Raw genomic sequence first — 24,467 nt, forward strand, 5'->3', positions numbered from 1 at the left:
GTCCTTCCGGTGCGCTTACTGCCTGCTGACAACTCGCCGTGCTTAGATGAGCCACCAGTTAACCGTTGCTGTGTGCCAAGAGCTTCTCAAACATCATCCCATGTGACTCTTCTCAGAATACATGTGCAGGGACTTTTAATACTTGCCCTTTGTCGAATGTTCACAAGAGCACTACCAGCTGTTCTAAATGTTTTGCTCGAATCGTCTCATTTAATCTTCACATCAGCTCTTTGTGGTAGGTTTTCTTCTTACCCCATTTTAAAGATGAGGAGACTGAGGCCTAGCGAGGTTAACTGGCCCATTAGTACTTGTGTTAAGTGACTATTTGACCCACGGGGGTTGCTGGCATGCTTTACTGCTCCTTTCAGGCTCACTTGTTCCGACTGAAGACCAGCCTCTGGCTTACGCTCAGGTCTCCTTCTTCTCTCTCTGGGTGCCATACGACAATCGTGTACCCTTAATCGCTGTGGCTTTCCATCCGTGATACATGCTTATAATCCCTCAGTGGCTCTTGTGTACTTGCTTTGTCATTTTTTATCCCAGACTAATTTCTTTTTCCCCCAGGCTGGCACTGAGTTGGCATCATGCTGCCTGGGTTTTTAATCAAGGCATCCCACACCCACATTGTCAAATCCAGCAGGCACTTACTTCTGGCAGGCGCCCAGGGCTGGATGCCAGGCCTCCTGCTGGGGCCGGGCCACACAGCTTCTCCAAATATTTACTTCACCGGGATCTGGGCAAAGTGCTGAATGGCGTAACTCTCTCCCTCCTGAGTCAAGGTTTCCTTAGGATCATCCTTGGCAAAATGGAAACCAACGTAGCCTTGTGTTCCTAAGCAGGGCTGGGAACATCGTTAGGACTCAATAAATAATCACTGAATAAATAACTTTATTCTTCTTTCCACTGTAAAAACTGGGGTTGCCTGAATGGGAAACCAGGGAAGTTCTGAAAACAGATGCGTCAGTTAGCTTATGCTGCATGACAAACAGGCCTAAAATCTTGGCGGCATCACCAAGTCTTCACTGCTCACATGGTGGAGGTCAGCTGCGGTTGGCCCTGCTGATCATGACCCCGGCTTGCTTCTGTGTCTGGAGGCTGGCTTCTCGTCCGATCTGGACTGGGTTCATCTGGGGTAACTGGGTTTCAGCACTGTCTGAGTGTCTGCCACCAGACATTTCCTTCTTAGACGCCACTGCAGGGAAGCCCAGACCTAGAGCTGGCGGAGGTAGCCTCGGAAACTGTCGGTGGCGTTTTTTCATTTTTCTCAGCTGAGCCCAGAGCATCCAGACCCAGCAGTTGTCGCCCCATCAGAGCCTCTCGTTGAGGTCCATCCAGGTCGAGCATCTTTTTGGGGGTGTGACATGGGATGGAGGTGGGGATTTATGGAGCCGTCCTCAGCCATCCCCACTGCAGCCAGCGGGTGCGCTGTGTAATCGTCGGCGACCGGGTTCTTGGAGGCAACAGCTGCCTTCCAGCTGAGCCGCCCGAGAGCTCTCTGCCGAGGGGTTGTGTCTACGCCAGGGTCCCAGGTGGGGACCCAGATGTGATCCCTCACCTGGGCCCCCCGCTGCCCTCTGAACGGACCTCAACTTCCCTTTGCACAAGAATCAAAACACGAAACCCAGAACAATGCATATGCAACTTTCAAAACAGGCCAGGTGGGACCTTTTTTTTTTTTTTGGTTTAAGCGCCTGCTCCAGCTACTATGGTTGCACCGCAAATTACCGCTAAAGTTAGTGTGTGTAAAATAGCATTCGCTAGGCTCACAGATTATGTGGGTCAGGAGTGTGGGCGGGACACGGTGAACAGGGCGTTGTCTTTGCTCCATGGTGACTGGACAGCTGGGAGAACTTGAGAGCTGATGCTGGAGGAGCCCAAGGCTTTGCTTTCTCGTGTGTTGAGCTAGGTGCTGACTGGTAACCCACCCTCAGCTGGGGCTTTGGCCAGACACCCACTCTCGGCTTCCCCAAGTGATGTCTGGTGGGAGAGCTCCAGGGGTGCATTCGCAGACGGGATGGGGGCTCAGGGAAGTTGCATCAGGGTCCCTGACCCAGCCGTGGAAGGCCTGTGGTGTCACTTTGACCACCTGCCAGGAGGCCATTCAGGCAACCCAGGTTCAAGGCAGGGGATGCGTTCTGCTTCTGGCTGAGGAGCGGCCAGGGTCTAGAGGAGCACAGGAGCCTGGAATTGTTGCTACGGCTATTCTCTGAAAGCGCAGTCAGCTGGCATGCGGTAACGAGGGGTGAGATGTTCCTCCTTCCCCTCACTGCTGAGGCCGAGGGCATCAGAATATCTCCTGCAGGGAATTTAAGCCTCTTGTGGAGTCCAGTCCCATCGTGTCTCCTACCCCAGACCATTGAGTCCTCAGGGAGAGCTTTATTAAAGCTTTGCCGGTGAAGCCATCTGCCCTGTCCACGTGCATGCGTGTTACGTTGCTCCAGTCGTGTCTGACTCTTTCCAACCCCGTGGACTGTAGCCCGCCGGGCTCCTGGGATTCTCCAGGCAAGAATGCTGGAGTGGGTTGCGATGCCCTCCTCCAGGGGATCTTCCGGACCCAGGGATCCAACCCACATCTCTTTCATCTCTTGCATTGGTAGGCAGGTTCTTTACCACTGGGACCACCACCTGGGACCTCAGCCTGGGGAGAAAAAAAAAAAAACATAAAAGGGGGCAGAAGCAGGGTTCTGTGATTAAGAACCAAACTGTGGAATTGGGTGGAAAAGACTGAATCCTGGGGCGGGCACTTCCCACATCTCCATTTCCTCATCTGCATAAGAGTACAACCGGGGGCCAGGCTCATGGGAGGTACCTGATGAACAGTAGGGATCCCTGAGAATAAGCTTCCTCATTTCAGCACTTTGTAGAAAGCTCAGGTCCCAGCAAGGGCCGTTGACCCTGCCCCTGCACCCCCCAGTCCTGGAGAAGATTCTCAGCAGTCTCTCTTATTTTCTTTTAATAATTCCTCAGGGAACCTCTGAGAAACACTAGCTCCTACTCTTGAGTCAGACCCTGGGGGGGCGGGGGGCGGTCACACGGGGGGTGGGGATCTTTTCATCCCATTCTGTAGGTTTTAGAATCTTTAAAAAAGAGAGAGAGAGAGCAGTTCATGTATTTTCTGTTTTCCCCCATTCTAAATTAATACTGTGTTTCCTCGGTTAAGGACTTCCTGTTTCAATAGGATAATTTAGTAAAAGTGACGTTACTGGATCAGCAGATGTGCTAATTCTTTTTAGATACACGCCAATTGGGTGTTAAATCCGGCAGTGCCTCCCAAGCCTGCGTAGTATTAATCCTCAGGCGTTAGTTTGCTGCTAACTGTTACTTCTGGTTCAGTGTGGGTGTATTTGGGGGTGAAGCACCAGGACGCTCTGTGTGTTACTGGAAGTTATTCTCATCGCATCTTTACCTGCGGTACCTGTGGCAGCAGTCACCACCAGCTCATGCCCAATCCTCCTTGACTTTTTTTTTCCTGTACCTCGTGGCACATGGGATCTTAGTTTCCTGACCAGGGATGGAACCCTTGCCCCCTGCAGTGAAGCTTGGAGTCCTAACCTCTGGACCACCAGGGAATTCCTTCCATCCTCCTTGAATTATATCTTCACCTCCTTAGACTTCCCTTTGTATTTTTAATAGCTTTGTTGATGTATCATGTACATACCGTAAAAGCTCCTCGTTTTAAGCGTACACTTCAGTAATTTTTAGTAAATTGACAGGGTTGTGCAACCATCACCGTAATCCCATTTTAGATATTCTCCGTCATTCCCAAAAGATCCCTCATGCACACTTGCTCCCATATAATTCTGAAGAAGCCGCTACTGTACTGCTGTATTTATCGCATCCATAAATATTTCAGGGTGTGTGTGTGTGTCTTTTTTTTTTTGCCGCACCACGTGGCATTCGGGATCTTATTTCCCCAGCTAGGGATTGAAACTGGGTCCCCTGCATTGGAAAAGCAGAGTTTTATCCACTGGACCACCGAGGAAGTCCCAGGGTGTGTCTCAGTTGCCCAGCACTCTACGTGCTTGTTGTGGTGGCCCCTACTAAGGCAGCACCCCTCCCGCTTATGCCCCCAAAGCAAACCCCTGCGTTCAGTGCTGACTCCGGAAACCCAAGAGCTAAAGCCACGTGATTGCAGAGAAGAGGCTGCAGTCCACCCACAGGCCGTGTTTACACTGGGGCGCTGGTAAGAATCCAGTTTTGCCCCAAATTCAGTCCTGCGCCCATCATCGAAGGCCCCCTCTGTGCTGGGCCCTGTGGGTGCAGCAAGGAATTGCTCCTGGGCCCTGCCCTTGTGCCCACCACTGAACTGCATACAGAGAAGAATGCCCAGGGCTGGGGTGGCCGGCTGGTCACAGCACCACTCTGGCCTGATCTGCACCTGAATGTGTGTGTGTGTGTTTTGCAGAGCTTCCCTGATGACCCCTTGTTTCTGGGGTCAAAGCCTGCACCTGTCTCAGATGCACCAGAGAAGCCTGCCCGTACCGGTCCCCTCCCATGTATTAATGGTGGGACCTGTCCCGGGTGATGCTTTCTCTTTCTCTCTCCCCCTCTCAGCATCAGGGAGCAAGAGCGTGGTCCTACCAGGTGCCTGGAAGGTGGAAGGCCTCAGGAGTGGGTGGACTGTAAACTATTCATTCATTCCAACCAAACACATTATCTGTGGAGAATCCACATGCCATTCAAGGTCCTGACTTGGGAACACCAACAGTGAGCAAAATAGACCAAAACCCTCAGCATCATGGGATTTACACTCAGGGGTGACAGACAATAAAAAATAAACAGATGAAAGACCCTGCTTGCTGGGGCTTGAAGCAGAATAAGTGAGTGAGGAGGGACTACAAATGATAAAACACTCATCTTTTTAAAAAGCAGGGTATCGCGACTGCTCCGGTGGGCCAGTGGTCAGGATGCCACTTTCCTGTGCAGGGGGCACAGGTTCCATCCCTGGTTAGGGAGTTAAGATCCCATAAGCCTCCTGGGCAAAAAAAATAAAAAAAAAGAAACCAGAAGCGATATTGTAACAAATTCAATAAAGACTTTCAAGCTGGTCCACATAAAAAAAAAAAAAGCCTTCCAAAAAATGAAAAGTAGGGTATAAAACAGTGTGTAGGGGTTTCCCTGGTGGCTCAGTGGTAAAAAAAAAAGAAAGAAAAAAAAAATCTGCCTGCTAGTGCAGGGGACACGGGTTTGACCCCTGATCCAGGAAGATCCCACGTGCTGCAGAGCAACTAGGGCCATGAGCCACAGCTACTGAGCCTGCGCTCTAAAGCCACAGCTGCTGAAGCCCGTATGCCTCGAGCCCACGCTCTACAACAAGGGCAGCCACTGCGATGAGAGGCCCGCGCACCACATCTGGAGAGGAGCCCCCACTCACCGCAACTAGAGAAAAGCCCACGCAGCAACAATAAATAAGTAAAATTTATCTAGCGCAGCCAAAACTAAATAAAAACTATTTTAAACAACTGTATATAGCATGCAATCCAGTCTTTGAAAAGGAAAAATAATACTGCTGATGCTAAGTTACAGCAGTCGTGTCCGACTCTGTGTGACCCCATAGACAGCAGCCCACCAGGCTCCCCTGTCCCTGGGATTCTCCAGGCAAGAACACTGGAGTGGGTTGCCATTTCCTTCTCCAGTGCATGAAAGTGAAAGGTGAAAGTGAAGTCGCTCAGTCGTGTCCGACTCTTCGTGACCCCATGGACTGTAGCCTACCAGGCTCCTCCGTCCATGGGATTTCCCAGGCAAGAGTACTGGAGTGGGGTGCCATTGCCTTCTCAGGAAAAATAATACATATGTGCTCAAAACATCCATATGTAGAAAGAAATACCCTAAACTCCAGAGGTGGTAGTTATCTCTGAGAAGTGGGATTATGGGTGATTTTCTGTTTTCTTAGACACTTCATGAATTGATTTTCTATTCTAAGTATTGATTATGTAATTAGAGTGACCCTATTATGTAAGCAGGATGCCTGACATGACTGTCATTTCTAAAGGGCCCCACCTTTCTGAGGCGGAGCCCCAGAGCCCTGCCTCCCAGTGTGAGAGCACTGGAGTCAAGGCAGGTTTCCTTTCTATTATCCAGGGTCCCACAGGCTATTCTGTGCTTGCTCCCAGTGGGAAGCAGACAAAGGGTTCAAGCCCTGGGCTGAAAACAGAGGCCAGGAGCCAGGAGAGGGGCCTGGACAGACACAAGCAGGTCCCATGGGCTGGGCGGTGTGGTGGGGAGCAGGGGTGTGCAGCCATGTGCCAGGGCACAGCTGGCCCCGCTGCCCTGCTGTGTGACATTCAGCAAGTCGCTTAACCTCTCTGTGCCTTATTTTCCTTGTAAAAGGACAACAGGATTTGCCTCCTAGAGCACTTATCCCTGGGCGTGGGTAGAATGCCGTTAAAGATCTCCACGAGGTGTCATAAAGCGCCTTTTACAACTTTGTATGGAATTTTTTTTGGGGGGGGGGCCGTTCCGTGCAGCTTGAGGGATCTTAGTTCCCTGACTAGGGATCAAACCTGTGCCCCCTGCAGTGGAAACGTGGAGTCCTAACCACTGGACTGCCAGGGAATTCCTCATATGTGATCTTTATAATACAAGAAAATGAAACAAGTGAATTTTACCACAGGACAGTCTGTTGACACATGCCTTTCCATGAGCTGGCGCGGGCCCATTTCCTGGAGACTGGAGGAGGGGGTTTCACTGACAGGCAGGGGTGCCTGTACATGAGCCCAGGGCAGAGCTCAGCCACAGCTGGAATATCGCAGTCTCCTGCCATCCTCCCGCCCCCAGGCAGAGCCACCGATGGGCCCGCTTACATCTACAGATACACTTCCCTGTCACGGCATCATCAGCCACATCTCTGACTTTTTGAACAAGCTCAGCTTTCATCTCTTGGGCTTTTCCAGAAAAGCCTCTTAGAACGGGTCTGCGGCCTTTTGATGTTGCCTTTCATCACTTACTTTCCCTTCTCCTGCCTGTGTCTCTCACTGAAACATTATTCCAAGGTCAGAAGGAAAGCCCTGCGAGAGGGTGGGGTGGTGACCTGCCGGCACCCAGCCCTGGCAGGCTCTCACACAAAGGTGCGTGGTGCCATCTGCAGCCGGACGTGAGCAGGGTGTTAGGGGACAGACCTGCTGGGGGGATGTCCCTGGGCAGTTCATCTCCTGAGCATCGCCTCTGGAGGCTTGTCCAGAAATTGTCATAGACTTCAGATTTCCATTGGCTCTTTGAAGGAGACCCACCCAGCCTGAAAACCTGGGCCCACTGCCTGGCACGTGGCTGTGGACCTCAGATCTGCCTGTATGAGTTTCCCAGGTTCTCAGGGGGTGACACTCATTTCACTCGGGTGATGTTCAGTTGGTTTCGTCTGCTGTGAAATTGAAACTCATGCTGCTTTCAGAACACTCATCTCCTTTCTCATAGTAAGAATTCTGATAACGCAGTCAGACAGAGCTCCGTCTAGGGGAGAGGGAGTGGTTTCTCATCCGAGGGAAAGCCAGGCTGTCTCCAAACAGTGCCATGGCAGGTCCGAGAGACGTGGCTTTGAGTTGAAGGCTCTTGCAACGTGACTTTTAAACCCCTGGAGATTTATATTAGATGACTTATTTTCAACTTGCGTGACAGTTTGTTATAAAAGAACAGATTGGGAATTCCCTGATGGTTAAGACTCAGAGCCTTCACTGCCAGGACCTAGGTTCAGCCCACAAGCCGCATGGCGCAGCCAAAAAAAAAGAAAAGACCTTTATGAGAGGATCTAGAGAATTCCCAGGGATGGGGGAGCTTGGTGGGCTGCCGTCTATGGGGTCGCACAGAGTCAGACACGACTGAAGCAACTTAGCAGCAGCAGCAGCAGAGAATTCTGTGAATAGAGGAGCCTGGTGAGCTACAGTCTGTGGGGTTGCAAAGAGTTGGATGTAACTGAGCAACTAACACACACACACACACACAGGAGGCTGCCAGAGAAACAAATGAGTCCTTTAGGTGGTATCACACTGATATTACTCTAAACAGAACTGATTGTGTCTTCCAGAAATTCTCCAGCCTGCTTCACTTCAGTTTCTCTGAGTTCAGACTTTTTTAACTGGGAACACGAACAGGTCCTAATAGATAAACAATAAGGACTTAACAGGGAACTATATTCAGTATCTTATAATAACCCATAATGGAAAAGAACCTGAAAAAGTATATGTGTGTGTGTGTGTATATATATATATATATAACTGATATATATATCAGTTGTCCACATCCCAGCTCTTTTCTCTCCGTTGCCTGTTCTTTCTCTTGCTTCACCCTTCCGCATGCGCCCTGAGTGTCAGTCTGGAGGATTCAAGGCATTTGCAGAGGTTACTCACTGGCCCTGGAGGAGTTCCTGAAAAGCCTAGAATAAAGTACACTAGCTAAGATGCTGGCTAGCTAAAGTAGCAATGATGCCTCCTTGGGCAGAAAGGAAGCTTTTGGTAGCACGCACGAGTATACACCATCTGCCCTCTAAACGAGATTGGCCAGAATCGGGCTTTACGGAGAAGACTGCATGACTGGCGGCCTGAGACCCAGGGATGAGAATTCGGGGAGTCTTATTTCATAGTCAGGGTTCCCAGAGAAGATGGAGATGGGCTGGGGTCATAGAGCAATCGTGTGCTTCTCAGCTCAGCCCTGGGGCTCAGAGGGGAAGACCTGCCTGGGCCCCTTCTGTTGCTTGGGGAAACTTAACCGCGTGTCCTCAGACTCAGTCCCAGATAAAGACTGGTAAAAATGATTCTAATCTGTGCATTCAATGAGGTGCAAAATTGCTTCTCCACCTCGAAATCACATTGCATAATCCTGGGTTATTTGCATTTTAAGTGAATTAAACCACCCCAGCCTGTGTGAGAGGATCCATGTCAGGTGGAGGGACCCCCCCACCTCACTCCCCAGATAGAAGAGGGCTGGAAATAGGGGGATGTTGATGGAGCAGCCGCGCTGTGACTATCAGGCACACTCCTAGGTGAAGCAAAGACTCCCTTTGGAGCTTTGAAACAGCCTCAAGGCATGAATCATTATATCATCTGTGGCCAGTGGGCTGGAGAGGAACCGAAAAAATGAAAATCTTCAGGCTGCTCATTAGCGAAGGGAAATATGCAAACATTGAGGGTCTCCATGTGTCAGGGCCACATTCTTCTGCTTTGATCTGTTAAGTAGAACACTCTTCATGCCCACTTTAGGCCTCAAGCTGAACTGTTCTTTGCTGGCTGACGTCCCTGTAACCTAGGCCCCTGATAGAATGCTAGAATGAGGAGCTTTAGAAAACAGCGTTTTTAGCATTGGCCAGCCTTAGATTGATTTCGTGATTGAATTATCTTTATAGCTGCTCACTTTCTGCAGCTAGGTTTCCCCACGGCAGCACAGTAGCTTGAGGGCTACACTTGAAGCCAGATAGTTCTTTATTATGGGGACTGTCTTGTGCATAGAAGGGTGGCAGCATCCTCCCACCACACACACACACACACACACACACACTGTGACAACCAGGAATGTCTGCAGATGTCACCAACTGTCTCATAGAACACAACAGGCCCTTGGACAATCACTGTTCTGTAGGCCAGAGGCAGCAGGAAAGATTTAACCTTTGTCCTAAATTGGTTGTGCTTTTAATATTGACCGAGACTTTACATACGTTTAACACCTGTGCGTTATCAGTTCATCCCCCGTTTGGGGTGAGCAAGACTTTCTTCTCTGTGAGTGGCCTTCACAGAAACTCAGCCTTCTCTTCCCTCTTCCAGTCTGCCCTCCCATGGTATTCTTTTTTTTTTTTGGCCATGCCGTGCAGCATGTGAGATCTTAGTTCCCCAACCAGGGATTGAACCTGGATCCCCTGCATGGGATGCGTGTCGTCTTAACCACTGGACCACCAGGGATGTCCCTCCCCTGGTATTCTTATGTTGCTAATAATTGACCCAACCTAGTCATTCATTACTAGGTCATGAGTTTATTACTTCTGCACACTCATTCATTCAGGTAACAATATACTTAGCGAGTTCTCATAGCAGGCCCCAGGATGCTGGGGGGACGGGGCGTGGAGCAAGCAACACCTTGTAGCCGGGATCCCCACACGTTTGATGATGCATCTGGCCTCCTCAGCTCATTCATGCTCAGGGCTTGCATTTTGGAGAGCAAAACTGCATCCAAAGTGGAGGTACATGATCCCTGGAATCAGACAGCCTTAAGATTCAAATCCCTCCTCCACTGCTTACAAACTGGGTGTTAGTCACTCAGTCGTGTCCAACTCTTTGCGACCCCATGGACTGTAGCTCACCAGGCTCCTTGGTCCATGGGATTCTCCAGGCAAGAATACTGGAGTGGGTGGCCATTTCCTTCTCCAGCGGACCTTCCCAACCCAGCTATTGAAATGCGTCTCCTGCATTGCAGGCAGATTGTTTACTGTCTGAGCCACCAGGAAAGCTCTAACTTGGTAGCCGTGGGCAGCCGTGATGGAGCCTGTCTGCCTGCATTTCCCCACAAGCAGGCATGGGGGGGATTTTGCTGACTCGGCAGAGTTCTGGGACATCGTAACGAGATCATGTACATCAACCACTCAGATCAGATCAGTCGCTTAGTCGTGTCCAACTCTTTGCGACCCCATGAATCACAGCACGCCAGGCCTCCCTGTCCATCACCAACTCCCGGAGTTCACTCAGACTCACGTCCATCGAGTCAGTGATGCCATCCAGCCATCTCATCCTCTGTCATCCCCTTCTCCTCTTGCCCCCGATCCCTCCCAGCATCAGAGTCTTTTCCAATGAGTCAACTCTTCGCATGAGGTGGCCAAAGTACTGGAGTTTCAGCTTCAGCATCGTTCCTTCCAAAGAAATCCCAGGGCTGATCTCCTTCAGAATGGACTGGTTGGATCCCCTTGCAGTCCAAGGGACTCTCAAGAGTCTTCTCCAACACCACAGTTCAAAAGCATCAATTCTTCGGCACTCAGCTTTCTTCACAGTCCAACTCTCACATCCATACATGACCACTGGAAAAACCATAGCCTTGACTAGACGAACCTTTGTTGGCAAAGTAATGTCTCTGCTTTTGAATATGCTATCTAGGTTGGTCATAACTTTCCTTCCAAGTAGTAAACGTCTTTTAATTTCATGGCTGCAGTCACCATCTGTAGTGATTTTGGAGCCCAGAAAAATAAAGTCTGACACTGTTTCCACTGTTTCCCCATCTATTTCCCATCAAGTGATGGGACCAGATGCCATGACCTTCGTTTTCTGAATGTTGAGCTTTAAGCCAACTTTTTCACTCTCCACTTTCACTTTCATCAAGAGGCTTTTGAGTTCCTCTTCACTTTCTGCCATAAGGGTGGTGTCATCTGCATATCTGAGGTTATTGATATTTCTCCCAGCAATCTTGATTCCAGCTTGTGTTTCTTCCAGTCCAGCATTTCTCATGATGTACTCTGCATATAAGTTAAATAAACAGGGTGACAGTATATAGCCTTGACAAACTCCTTTTCCTATTTGGAACCAGGCTGTTGTTCCATGTCCAGTTCTAACTGTTGCTTCCTGACCTGCATACAAATTTCTCAAGAGGCAGATCAGGTGGTCTGGTATTCCCATCTCTTTCAGAATTTTCCACAGTTTATTGTGATCCACACAATCAAAGGCTTTGGCATAGTCAATAAAGCAGAAATAGATGCTTTTCTGGAACTCTCTTGCTTTTTCCATGATCCAGCGGATGTTGGCAATTTGATCTCTGGTTCCTCTGCCTTTTCTAAAACCAGCTTGAACATCAGGAAGTTCACGGTTCACATATTGCTGAAGCCTGGCTTGGAGAATTTTGAGCATTACTTTACTAGCGTGTGAGATGAGTGCAATTGTGCGGTAGTTTGAGCATTCTTTGGCATTGCCTTTCTTTGGGATTGGAATGAAAACTGACCTTTTCCAGTCCTGTGGCCACTGCTGAGTTTTCCAAATTTGCTGGCATATTGAGTGCAGCACTTTCACAGCATCATCTTTCAGGACTTGGAATAGCTCCACTGGAATTCCATCACCTCCACTAGCTTTGTTTGTAGTGATGCTTTCTAAGGCCCACTTGACTTCACATTCTAGGATGTCTGGCTCTAGGTCAGTGATCACACCATAGTGATTATCTGGGTTGTGAAGGTCTTTTTTGTATAGTTCTTCTGTGTATTCTTGCCATCTCTTCTTAATATCTTCTGCTTCTGTTAGGTCCATACCATTTCTGTCCTTTATTGAGCCCATCTTTGCATGAAATGTTCCTTTGGTATCTCTGATTTTCTTGAAGAGATCCCTAGTCTTTCCCATTCTGTTGTTTTCCTCTATTTCTTTGCATTGATTGCTGAAGAAGGCTTTCTTATCTCTCATTGCTATTCTTTGGAACTCTGCATTCAGATGTTTATATCTTTCCTTTTCTCCTTTGCTTTTTGCTTCTCTTCTTTTCACAGCTATTTGTAAGGCCTCCCCAGACAGCCATTTTGCTTTTTTGCATTTCTTTTCCATGGGGATGGTCTTGATCCCTGTCTCCTGTACAGTGTCACGAACCTCATTGCATAGTTCATCAGGCACTCTATCTATCAGATCTAGGCCCTTAAATCTATTTCTCACTTCCACTGTATAATCATAAGGGATTTGATTTAGGTCATAACTGAATGGTCCAGTGGTTTTCCCTACTTTCTTCAATTTCAGTCTGAATTTGGTAATAAGGAGTTCATGGTCTGAGCCACAGTCAGCTCCTGATCTTGTTTTTGCTGACTGTATAGAGCTTCTCCATCTTTGGCTGCAAAGAATATAATCAATCTGATTTCAGTGTTGACCATCTGGTGATGTCCATGTATAGAGTCTTCTCTTGTGTTGTTGGAAGAGGGTGTTTGTTATGACCAGTGCATTTTCTTGGCAAAACTCTATTAGTCTTTGCCCTGCTTCATTCCGTATTCCAAGGCCAAATTTGCCTGTTACTCCAGGTGTTTCTTGACTTCCTACTTTTGCATTCCAGTCCCCTATAATGAAAAGGACATCTTTTTGGGGTGTTAGTTCGAAAAGGTCTTGTAGGTCTTCATAGAACCGTTTGACTTCAGCTTCTTCAGCATTACTGGTTGGGACATAGACTTGGATTACTTGGTCATGGTGGAGAGATCAACCAGTCAGTACACGGTAACGATGGGGTAAATCTTCCATGGCAGAACAGTCAAACTGAGACAGAAGGAAAAAAAGCCAGCAGTAACTAAGGACATGGAGAAGGCAATGGCGCCCCACTCCGGTACTTTTGCCTAGAAAATCCCGTGGATGGAGGAGCCTGGTGGGCTGCAGTCCATGGGGTCGATAGAGTCGGACACGACTGAGCGACTTCACTTTCACTTTTCACTTTCATGCATTGGAGAAGGAAATGGCAACCCACTCCAGTGTTCTTGCCTGGAGAATCCCAGGGATGGGAAGCCTGGTGGGCTGCCGTCTATGGGGTCGCACAGAGTCGGACACGACGGAAGCGATGCAGCAGCAGCAGCAGCAGGAACTAAGGACATGCCGCCTTTGTGAACGTTTCCCAAAGTGCGGTGTGAATCTATGTTTTTCATTAACCAGACCTCCTCAAAGCAGAGAGATGAACTCAACCTCTGAGAAGAAGGCCTCTTTCTTCAGATTCTTTAGAACTCTATGATTAATATATTTCTTTTCCATCTCAAACAAGGGCTCACACTGACCAAAGGCTTATCTGTACGTGCATAATTGAAAAAAAAAACAAAAACACTTCAGCGAATTGTGTACTCAATGCTGACCTGTCAATATGATACATAATTTCTTTGTCTCAAAAATGTATGAAACCGCACCTCTGACTTCTGCTCAGTGGAGGAGTTCGCAGAGTTTCTGAGAATCTGTTTGCCAGGCTATCATCCTCAGCTTGACTCGAATAAAATTCTCTTATCTATCTTCTTTGCTGGATTGTTATTTGATTTCCTGTCAACGGTAACTTACTGTCTGCCAGCTGGTAGGTTATTTGTATGAAGGGACACCTTGGTGGGTCAAAAATAGTCAAGTATTGGCAACTTCCTAGGTCAGCCTAACATGTAAACCTAGGGCCAATATCTGACCGACTCTGGAGGTTGAGCAGATAAGGGGAGTGGTCCTGCCTGGCTCTCTCCAGAATTCCTGCCCTCTCTCTAAGGTTACACCCTGCTGCTGCATAGACTCTTTAGAGCGGACATGCCACTCCCTCCCATCCTCAGTGTTCCCAGGGGCTCGTGCATCAAAACCTTGTCCTGTGGGGAAACTGCTGTTCCCTGCCAATTTGTGAGGAAGTAACCGCAATTGTGGCAGCTCCTCAGTTCCCTGTGGTTGGTTGTGTTCCTGTTGTTTTGTTTTATAAATCTGTCTTATCCCTGTGTTCATTTTATCTTATTTTGTTTTTTTTGGGCATGTGGGATGTTAGTTCCCTGACCAGGGATCGAACCCGAGCCCCCTGCAGTGGAAGTGCAGAGTCTTAACCACTGGACCTCCAGGGAAGTCCGTGTTGTTTGGTCATTCGTCCCCTGGGTGGGCGTTCCTCTGATGTCTCTGTGTTCCCACCCCAGGCCACGCTGCTGATCGCCTTCATCTGCGTGAGGAGCTCTCTGTGGACGAGCTACAGCGCCTACAGCTACTTTGAGGTGGTCACCATTTGCAACTTGATCATGATCCTCGCCTTCTACCTGGCGCACCTCTTCCGCCTGCCCCGCGTGCTCACCTGTATCAGCTGGCCCCTGTCGGTAAGGGAGTGGCCCGGCTGCGCTCCGCCCGCACGGGTCAGGACGCCGGCTGGGCACTGGGGCCCGACGCCCTTCCAGCCTACCCGCCCTGCCTCCTTGGCTGCTTCAGCCCTGAATTTCCCACTGCTGGGTGGCCCTCTCTGCCTCCGGTCTTACTGGCCTCTAAAACTGACCTTCAAGCTGCAAGAAAGCTGTGCTTCTCATCTCGATGCTTCTTTTCTCAAGTGACAGAAAATGGGCTGTGTGGCGGGTGGGGGGGTGACCTGGAGGCAGAACGTGGAAGGATGAAGCTGATAGAGGTGCTGCGTATTCACACTGTCATACGTATAAGATCTGTCAGCTGAAGTGGACAGGCAGAGTCTGAAGAAAGATATCAGAAGTTGCTAAGGTTTCTTCTTCCCGTTATATTATTTTTTAAATGGCTTTATTTACACCTTGGTGACATGTCATACAATTGCCGATTGAAGTGTACAGTTCAGTGGATTTCTGTATGTTTTTAGACTTGTGCAACCGTCACCTCATTTTTAGAATATTTTCATCACCTCAAAAAGAAACCCTGTACCCTTTAGCTGTTACCTCCTACCCCTCATCTCCTCCAGCCCTGAGCTACTGCTGATTGACTTTCTGTCTCTATAACTTTTCCTGTTCTGGAGATTTCATGTAAGTAGACTCATATATGTGGTCTTCTGTAACTAGCTTCTTTCACTTAGTAGAGTGTGTATCGGTTTATCTATTTATAGCAGTATCAGTACTTCATTGCTTTTTATAGCTAACAAATAATCCATGGAAAGGATATACCATAGTTGGGCTTTTGTTGATTTGTTTGTTTGCTGGGGGCGCACCACGTGCCATGCGGGATCTTAGTTCCCCGACCACGGGTGGAACCCATGCCCCCTGCAGTGCAAGCGTGGAGTCCTAACCACTCAGTCACATTTTGTTTATCCATTTATCATTGATGGATATTTGGGTGGCTTCTGCCTTTTGGCAATTGTGAATCCTGCTGCTGTGCACATTTGTATACAAGTTTTGCGTATGGACGTGTTTTTATTTTGCTTGGGAATATACCTAAGGGTGGGATTGCTGGGTCACATGGTAACTGTTTAATTGCTTGAGGAACTGCCCGGCTATTTTCCAAAGTGGATGTACCATGTTGCATTCCAGCAGTCTTCCCACTCGTTGTTTTTCAGGATTATTTTGAATTGTTGTACTTTCATAAGGACTTTATAATCAGCTTTTCAGTTTCCACAAAGAAGTCAGCTGAGATTCTAATAAGAATGACATTGAATCTGTAGATAAATTTGGAGAGTATTGCCATTTTAATAATAATATAAAGTCTTGTGATCCATGAGCATAGAAGGTTTTTCCTTTATTTAGATCTTCTAAAACTTCTTTCAACAATGTCATGTAACTTTCAGAGGATGAGTTTTACACTGTTTTTGTTCAGTGTGTTGCTAAGTATCCTACCCTTTGTGATACTATTTCAAATGTAGTCATTAATTTCATTTTCAGATTGTTCACTGCAAGTGGATAGAAATACAATTGATTTCTGTTTATTGATCTTGTATCCTCAATCGTGTTGAAATCATTTATTAGATCTAATAGACGGTTAGTGGACTCCTTAGTGTTTTCTATCTGTGGGAGCATACTGTCTGTAAAGAGATAGTTTTACATTTGTTTGCAGTCTGGATGCTTTTTACTTCATTTTCTTGACTTATTGCAAGAAATTGAATGTTGAAGTGGCAGGAGCAGATATCATCTTGTTCCCAATCTTAGGAGGAGAGTATTAGGTTTTTATCATTAAATGTAACATTAGCTGGGGTTTTTGTAGATAAGTGTTAGTCATTCAGTCATGTCCAACTCTTTGCAACCCCATGGTTTGTAACCTGCCAGGCTTCTCTGTCCATGGAATTCCCCAGGCAAGAATACTGGAGTGAGTAGCCATTCCCCTCCTCCAGGGGATCTTCCTCATCCAGGGATCAAACCCAGGTCTCCTGCATTGCAGGCAAATTCTTTACTGTTTGAGCCACCAGAGATGATATTGATTTTCCAGGCAAGAGTACTGCAGTGGGGTGCCATTGCCTTCTCCCTCAAATAGAAGAAGTTACCTTTAATTCATTTGTCTATTAAGACAATCATGTAGGGTGATTAATCTCTCTAGGATTCTGTTATTGCACTGATTTTCATATGTGGAACTATCTTTGCATTCCTGGGGGAAATTCTGATTGGCTGTGATGTATAATTCAGTTTACATGTAGCTGGATTTGGTTTGCTAGTCTTTTGTTGAGCATTTTTGCATTGATATTCATAAGAAATATTATTGGTCTGTAGTTTGCTTGTGATGTCTTTGGTTTTGTTATCAAAAGTGTTTCCTTCTCTTATGTTTTTTAGAAAAGTTTGGGAAGAGTTGGTATTGATTCCTCTCTAAATGTTTGTAATTCTGCATGGAAGCCATCTGGTCTGGGCTTTTCCTGTGGGTAGTGTTTTTATTATTCATTCAGGTTCTACTATTTTAGATCTTATTCAGATTGAGTCATTTTCAGTAGTATGTCTTTCTAGGAATATCTCCATTTCATCTAACTTATCTAACTTATTGGTGTACAGCCTATCACAGTATTCTTTTAAAATCCTTTTTATTTCATCAGTAGTGAAGTCTCCTCTTTCATTTCTGATTCTGGCCATTTGAATGTTTTTCCTCTCTTGTTTTTTTCCCCTTGGTCAGTCTAGCTAAAGTTTTCTTTATGATGTTGATCGTTTCAAGGAACCAGCTCTCAATTTCATGGACTTTCTCTGTTGTTCTTTTCTCTGTATCATTCATTTCTGCAGTAATCTCTGTTTCCTTCTTTCTTCTTGTTGTGGGTTCTAGCTTGCTTTTCTTTCCCAGTGTCCTAAGGTGAAGGTTTAGGTTATTCGTTGGAAACCTCTCTTCACTTTTAATATATGCCCTAACAGCTACAAATTTCTCTGTAGAGCACAGTCCACTATCGGTGGCCCTAAGCCCCAGTTCACCCTTCTGATCTGGTGTTGGTAGGGAAGGGGTGGCATGAGGAGAAGCATCCTCTTGTTGTCAAAAGACAGAGACCCCACCTCCTCCAGGACCTGCAAAGCCCCCATTTAATCGTGGAGAGTGAATGGGGGCATAAAGAGATGGCCCTGTGGACCCAAGGGAAGCAAAGACGGGGTCAGCCCTTCCTGCTGACCCTCGGCAGTCTGGCCTGCAGGCACATTTTCAACAGCCAAGAAGAGGGAAGAAAAAATGCAGGTAGAACTGGGAGGACTGTTGTCTGCAGAATGGGGAGGCCCTCCAGGCAGCCATCAAAGCCAGCACGTTGTGAGCCCAGACCTTTCTCTGCAGCAGAAGTGAAGGCACACATCTCTCTAAGGGGCTTTGCTTCTCAGAGCTGGAACTGCACTGAAACGCTCCAGCCTGGAAGTTGCAAGCAGCTCATTTGCTTGTTAGGAGCTTTAGCCGGAGGTCCAGGTAACCATGGACAGCCTGACCTCAGGAGTGCAGCCATCCTTAGGGGACCTGTCTGCTCACCTGAGAAGCATCTTTGTCTTTGCCACCTCTCTTCCTGCTTGCCCAGCGTCTTTTCTCTCCTGCTTGGCCTCATCCTGGCCAGCCGTCCTTTCTTGTTGCCTATGAGCTCCACTGCTCCTGCTGGGGTGTTACCGGGAGAAGAGGAAGTGTCTCCGTCTCCCCTCTGTCCTTCTCTTCTGAGAACCGGGAGTGGAGCTCCCTACCCACTGGTCTGCTTTGTTTCTGCCCCCAGGAACTCCTGCACTATTTAATCGGTACCCTGCTCCTCCTCATCGCCTCCATCGTGGCAGCTTCCAAGAGTTACAGCCAGAACGGACTGGTGGCTGGAGCGGTGAGGACGTCTCCCAGGAGGCGGCAGGGAGGAATTCCTATTCTGAATGCCCACTTTCTTCCTCACAGGGCAGCAAAGGGATTGTTCTCTGGGGCCTTTCTTTCTCAGGATCAGTCTCCACCTTGATCCACCAGCAGCAGTCCCCAGGGAGCCTGAAACTTGGGCCCATGGCAGAGGGTATCAGGTGGTGATGGGCAAGGCTGTGCAAACTCAAATGGCCCCAGCGGCCCAGACCTCTTTCTCTTACAGCCACTCCTTAAATCAGGGGATAAGAAGGTTTTAATTCTCATGCTTGCCCTGGTCATTTGCTCGGGGCTGTCTCAGCCCTGTGCAGGGAAGGGTTCTGAGGCACCTTTGGGGCCCAGGGAACAGTCCTGTGATCAGCTATCCACCATGAGTCTCAGCTTTGCCATTCCTGACTATTCATAGTATTCAGGCCAGGAAATAACACTCCTGTACCTTTCAGAGGTGAAGACTGACCCACTGGCTAACCTGAATAGAAGTAGCATGAAGTGGACAAAAATAGAGCACGGTGGGAGCTATGTGTATTTATCACCCAGAGACGCACAGATGTGTCTATGTGAGTGTGAGTCACTCAGTCGTGTCTGACTCTTTGCAACCCCATGGACTGTAGCCTGCCAGGCTCCTCTGTCCATGGAATGAATTCTCCAGGCAAGAATACTGGAGTAGGTAGCCATTCCCTTCTCCAGGGTATCTTCCCAACCCAGGGATTGAACCCAGGTCTCCCACACTGCAGGCACATTCTTTACTGTCTGAGCCACCAGGGAACCCACATGTGTCTTAGAAGCCACATATGGGAAGCCATATTTTTTAAAAGATCTATAGGTTCCTGTCATCTGATTTCTGATTTAGCTTATTGTTTATAGTTTGGAAGCCTGTGGGCTACAACCGATTTGCCTCACTTTTCAAATGAGTTTGAGGAGAAGCTGTCTATGTGATAGTCACTCACTTCCACATGGAACTCAAAATCTCTTGACTTTGGGCTGAGAGCCAGTGAGTGCCTGGGATTCCACCAAGGGGTGGAGTCTGCAGGGGGCAGAAGGTCAGCAGAGGGGCAGCCAGACCTCTGAGCACTCACACCCCTTGAGCTTAGTCATTCAGTAGTGGCCGACTCTTTGTGACCCCATGGACTGTAGCCTGCCAGGCTCCTCTGTCCATGGGATTCTCAAGGCAAGAATACTGGAGTAGGTTGCCATTTCCTGCTCCAGCGGATCTTCCTGACCCAGGGATCGAACCCTCATCCCCTAAATTTGTGCCCCTTAAGCCCCTCCCATTCCCCTTCCCCACCGTGGAGGTTAGTTTCCAAGAAGAAGCATGTTTCCCACCTGCCGGCTGGCAGATGAAGCACAGAGGAGATTCGTGCCCACCGTGTTTCAAGACCACACGGGCAGAGTCCCACTGGGTTTTCTGATTCAGGTGGCACATGACAGTACCCGGACTCCCAACAGCCCCCACTTGTCCTCCACCTGTCCTGTGGGAACCAGCATGGACCTGGAGAAGCCAGAAGAAATGAAAAGATACAGTCCCTGCTGTATGAGAAAGTGATGCTCTTGCTTAGGAGGCCAGGGCCATGAAACAATTAACACACAAGGCCCTGTCGTCCAGAAGCACATTATGTAGCCCTGTAATAAACTGTTCAATTATGCAGCGTGAACAGTTGGGGAGCAGGACAGTGTATAATGTGCTAATTGTGCAGAACAGACAATGAGAGGCCGGGACAGGCTGTAATAGGCTGATTATGTGGTGCAGACAATTGGTACAAAAGGAACCAGGGAGATGGACAAGGGGGGAGAGGAGGCTGATGGGGGCTGGGAGGGCAGCCACGTGTGGGAACCAGCAGGCAGGCAGGATAGTCCTGCACTTGGGTTGGCTGCTGTGGGCCATTCCTGCTGGACCTCCGGGAGCCCCTGGCCATGCACTTTGGGGGGCCTGTGGACACCTGGGCAAGGTGAGCAGAGAGGAACCCTGGGCTCAGACCTCTGGTCTGGCCTGGCTGGCTCCACTGCCCTGGCTTAAAGAGTTGACCTCCCGTTCCTGCTTTCTTGAACTGCAAAAACATGGCGGGGAAGGTAACAGCTGCGCTCCCATCTGGCAGAGCTATGAGGCTAAAGGAGGCCACGCATGTGAAGGGCTGATGACGTAATGCCCCATCAGCGTTAGCACTTGCTGCTGCAGGTGCTGTTAACCAGAGGTCCCCAACCTCTGAGATCTAATGGCTGATGACCTGAGGTGGAGCTGACGTAGTAGTAATAGAAATAAATGTAATGTACTTGAATCATCCTGAAACCATCCCTCTTCCCTGGTTCGTGGAAAAATTGTCTTCTCTGAAGCCCAGCCCTGGTGCCAAAAAAGTTGGGGACCTCTGGGACAAGTCGCGCAAGGCTACAGGCTTCCAAGTTCCAGGCAGACACACCTGAGTCGGTGTCTGCTTCTCACTCCATCATTTAATATTCCTCCGTGAGGTCCTTTAAAGTGTTAGTGAAGTTGTTAGTCACTTAGTCATGTCCGCGGAGAAGGCAATGGCACCCCACTCCAGTACTCTTGCCTGGAAAATCCCATGGACGGAGGAGCCTGGTGGGCTGCAGTCCATGGGGTCGCTAAGAGCCAGACACGACTGAGCGACTTCACTTTCACTTTTCACTTTCCTGCATTGGAGAAGGAAATGGCAACCCACTCCAGTGTTCTTGCCTGGAGAATCCCAGGGATGGGGGAGCCTGGTAGGCTACCATCTATGGGGTTGCACAGAGTCGGACACGACTGAAGTGACTTAGCATAGCATAGCATAGCATAGTCATGTCCGACTCTTTGTGACCCCATGGACTGTAGCCCTCCAGGCTCCTCTGTCTGTGAAATTCTCCAAGCAGGAATATGGGAGTGGGTAGCCATTTCTTTCTCCAGGGGATCTTCTGACCCTGGGATCGAATCTGGGTCTCCTGCATGGCAGGCAGATTCTTTACCATCTGGGAAAGTGAAGAAGCTAAAGAACTTCCCCACCAGGGAAGCCCGGGAGGTCCTTTGCCTACCACAAATGAGAAGGCTGCACAGGGGTGGGTGCTCACAGCGGAACGCAGGAAGGACAGGCACGCTGCTTGAACTTACTTCAGCCTAATGTTACTTAAATATGTGTAAACCTGACACCAGGTATGGGGCCTCAACTTCTGGCTCCAGCACAGCTGGGAAGCCAGACAGAACAGAAAGCCTTTGTGGATGAAGTGCATATGATGCTACCATACCAAGATCCATTTGAACACTGAATGTTAAGAACCCCAAATAAAATGTACTGTTCCTCCTTTTCCTGTCTTATTAGTCCAGGATAAAGAGCGGGGCACGTAGTTGTCTGGAGAAGAGGTGAGGGGTGGTGCCCAGAGGCCTGGCTGTGACCCAGTTGCCGGCCTGACCGGGGCCAGGGCATCACCCCTCTGGCTGCGTGAGGACAGGTGGCCAGGTCAGATGAGTGCCTGGGCTCCCTCGCGGCCACAGCCAGTACAGGAAGCAGGCACAGGGAGGAGCCGCCGGAGGGGCTGCCCGCGTGACTGGCCCTTGCCCTGGGCACCTCCTGGCCCCTCTCTCTTGTGCAGGTCTTCGGCTTCCTGGCCACCTTCCTCTGCCTGGCGAGCGTGTGGCTGTCCTACAAGATCTCATGCGTGACCCAGTCCACAGGTGAGTTCTGGTCTGAATACAGATGACCAAGAAGGTCCCTGTGCTCAGGAATGGGAGGACATGAGCTCTGGAGCTTGGCAGTAGGGGACCACTTACAGAGCACCATGCTGTCTCCATGGTGCCCAGGGTCACCCCAACATTCTCATTCTCTTGATGGCAAAGCGTTTTCTTTAAATGAGTTTCCTAATGACAAAAATAAAAGGTAGTATATTTAGAAAATAGAAATAAGAAAAAAAAATTTTTTTAATAAAAACCATTATCACACTACCAAGAAATAGCACCTGCTGGGTGTCTGTCCCTTCAGCATTTCCTTGCTCTGAATACACAAAGAGAGAGATGTGCCTTTGTTTTTTGGGCCATGCCATGCAGCTTACAGGATCTTAGTTCCCTGACCTGGGATCAAAGCCAAGCCCCCTTCAGCGGGGGTGCAGAGCCCTAACCTCTGGACCGCCCGGAAAGTCCCAAGAGATGTGCATTTATTAAAGGATCAGACTTCATGTATGATGTTGCAAACTGCTCCTCTGCTCCTACCCAGACCCTTATCGGTCACTTGCTCCACATTATTAAGTGTCCTGCTCTGGCATCCATCAGGCTCGGTGGCGTTGCACTGGTCCCTTTGCATGTCAGCATTGTAGTTTACTGAACTTGTCTCCTATTTGGGCACATTATATATATATATTTTTTTTTAATTAAAAATTCTTTCCTACTCAACAGTGCTGTAATGAACAAATGAACATCCTTGTAAATATACCCCAAGACACATAACCTAATGTTTTTTCACCTTTAGAATAAATTCCTAGAAATAGGATTGCTGGAAGTTGAACCAGTTATACTTCTTTCTTTGAATCAGCACTCTTTGCTCATTATTCTTTTCTTGGTTTTTAAAACATACATTAAAAATATCAAAGCACCTTAGAGAGTGCTTGCCACGGTAGAGCTGCAGTCTCCTTCTAATAGTCTCACTGGCAAAAAGCTAACAGAAGGCTGGGTGGACCGAGCCAGTCACCAAGGACCACGGTAGTAGGATTCCCTTTAGGGAAAATGTCCAGAATAGACAAATCCACAGAGACAGAGAGTGGAGTACCGGCTTGGGGCTGGGGGCAGGGGATACAGGAGTGACTGCGTACGTGTTTGGGGCTTCTTTTGGACACGATGAGACTGTCCTAAGATTGTGTGGATGGTTATACAATTCTGTGAATATAGTGAAAACCACGGAATTGCACACTTTAAATGAGTGAACTGTGTGGTAGATTAATTATATCCCTGTGAGGCTGTTTAAAGAAAGAATGAATGACGAAAAAAGAATGTGAGAAAGTTAATAGGTAATGTCTAAAAGTGATACATCAATCAACGTTGATATAAATGTTAAATTTATGGAGGAAAACCCGAAGGAAATAGCTGAAGGAGTTAAAGTACCTCTGAGAAAGAAGCCTGGGGTGGGGAGGAGCGGGGAGGGGAATCTTTTATTTCGTTTTTACAAATGGACTAAAATAGCATAAAGTATTGGTGTGGGCGGAGGAACGCAGCGCATGCGCAAGCCCTGGGGCAGCCCTGAGGACCCGGCCCCCTCAACCCTGCCCTTCCCTTCCCCCAGACGCTGCCTGACGCCCCCAGGGACCCCCAGCCCTGTAGGAGGCCCTGCAGGACGTGTGACCCCGCGGATGGAGGGTCATGAGCTGGCGACCCCAGAAGAAACCGGGGTCTCGGCCTCGCACCGGATCCCCCGGCTGGTAGGCGCGGGAAGGACTCCTTTCGGCTTCCAAGCGGGTCCAGCCTCTCTCTCCAGCCTTACACACTTCATCAGAGAATATTCCTCCCTCTCTGGGAAAGAAAAGCAACCGCCAGGAAAATCTGATCTCTTCCTCCAGCTTTAGAACTGCCTCAGGGACTGATGCCCACCCCACCCCCGCCCCCACCCCCCACCTTTAAGGTGATGGGGGGAGCGGATTCTGAATACTCTTGTGCAGCCTGTCCCTCTCTCCAGCCCTCGGGAGGAGCACTGCCTTAAATTCTCTTCGGAAAACACAGCCATCATCTTATTTATCTCGCTTGGAAATCCGGTCTTGAAGGCACCCTCTTCCTTAAAAGTGAAGCCTCGTGGTAGCACCATGCGGTCAGCCAGTCACCAGCTAGGAAGGTGTCACGGGCCCTTTCCCACTGTGTATGTGTGTTTTTAAATAAAATGTTGACTTGGCCAA

The 24,467-nt window shown here is 48.6% G+C and overlaps 1 protein-coding gene and 1 non-coding gene across 5 annotated transcripts in view; one reads left to right on the forward strand and one right to left on the reverse strand.

Annotated features, from left to right (window-relative positions):
• The window catches only part of CMTM7 (CKLF like MARVEL transmembrane domain containing 7), a 48,048-nt gene extending 23,581 nt beyond the window's left edge, over nucleotides 1-24,467 (forward strand). The window contains exons 2-5 of one of the 4 annotated variants that reach the window (XM_025272677.3): nucleotides 14,546-14,719; nucleotides 18,490-18,588; nucleotides 22,188-22,269; nucleotides 23,864-24,467. In XM_025272677.3, the coding sequence (XP_025128462.1) occupies nucleotides 14,546-14,719; nucleotides 18,490-18,588; nucleotides 22,188-22,269; nucleotides 23,864-23,874 (366 nt within the window). In that variant the 3' untranslated portion in view covers nucleotides 23,875-24,467. Of the gene's footprint in view, nucleotides 1-14,545; nucleotides 14,720-18,489; nucleotides 18,589-19,054; nucleotides 21,222-21,916; nucleotides 22,166-22,187; nucleotides 22,270-23,863 lie in introns of those variants that run through there. The other 3 variants (XM_025272679.3, XM_044934204.2, XM_025272678.3) reach the window with 3 other exon arrangements.
• Nucleotides 14,404-14,476, reverse strand: TRNAG-UCC. The gene has a single exon. It is a non-coding gene; the product is annotated as a tRNA-Gly (tRNA).

Source organism: Bubalus bubalis, chromosome 21 (assembly GCF_019923935.1).
Source record: "Bubalus bubalis isolate 160015118507 breed Murrah chromosome 21, NDDB_SH_1, whole genome shotgun sequence".
NCBI classification, from domain to species: Eukaryota; Metazoa; Chordata; class Mammalia; order Artiodactyla; family Bovidae; genus Bubalus; species Bubalus bubalis.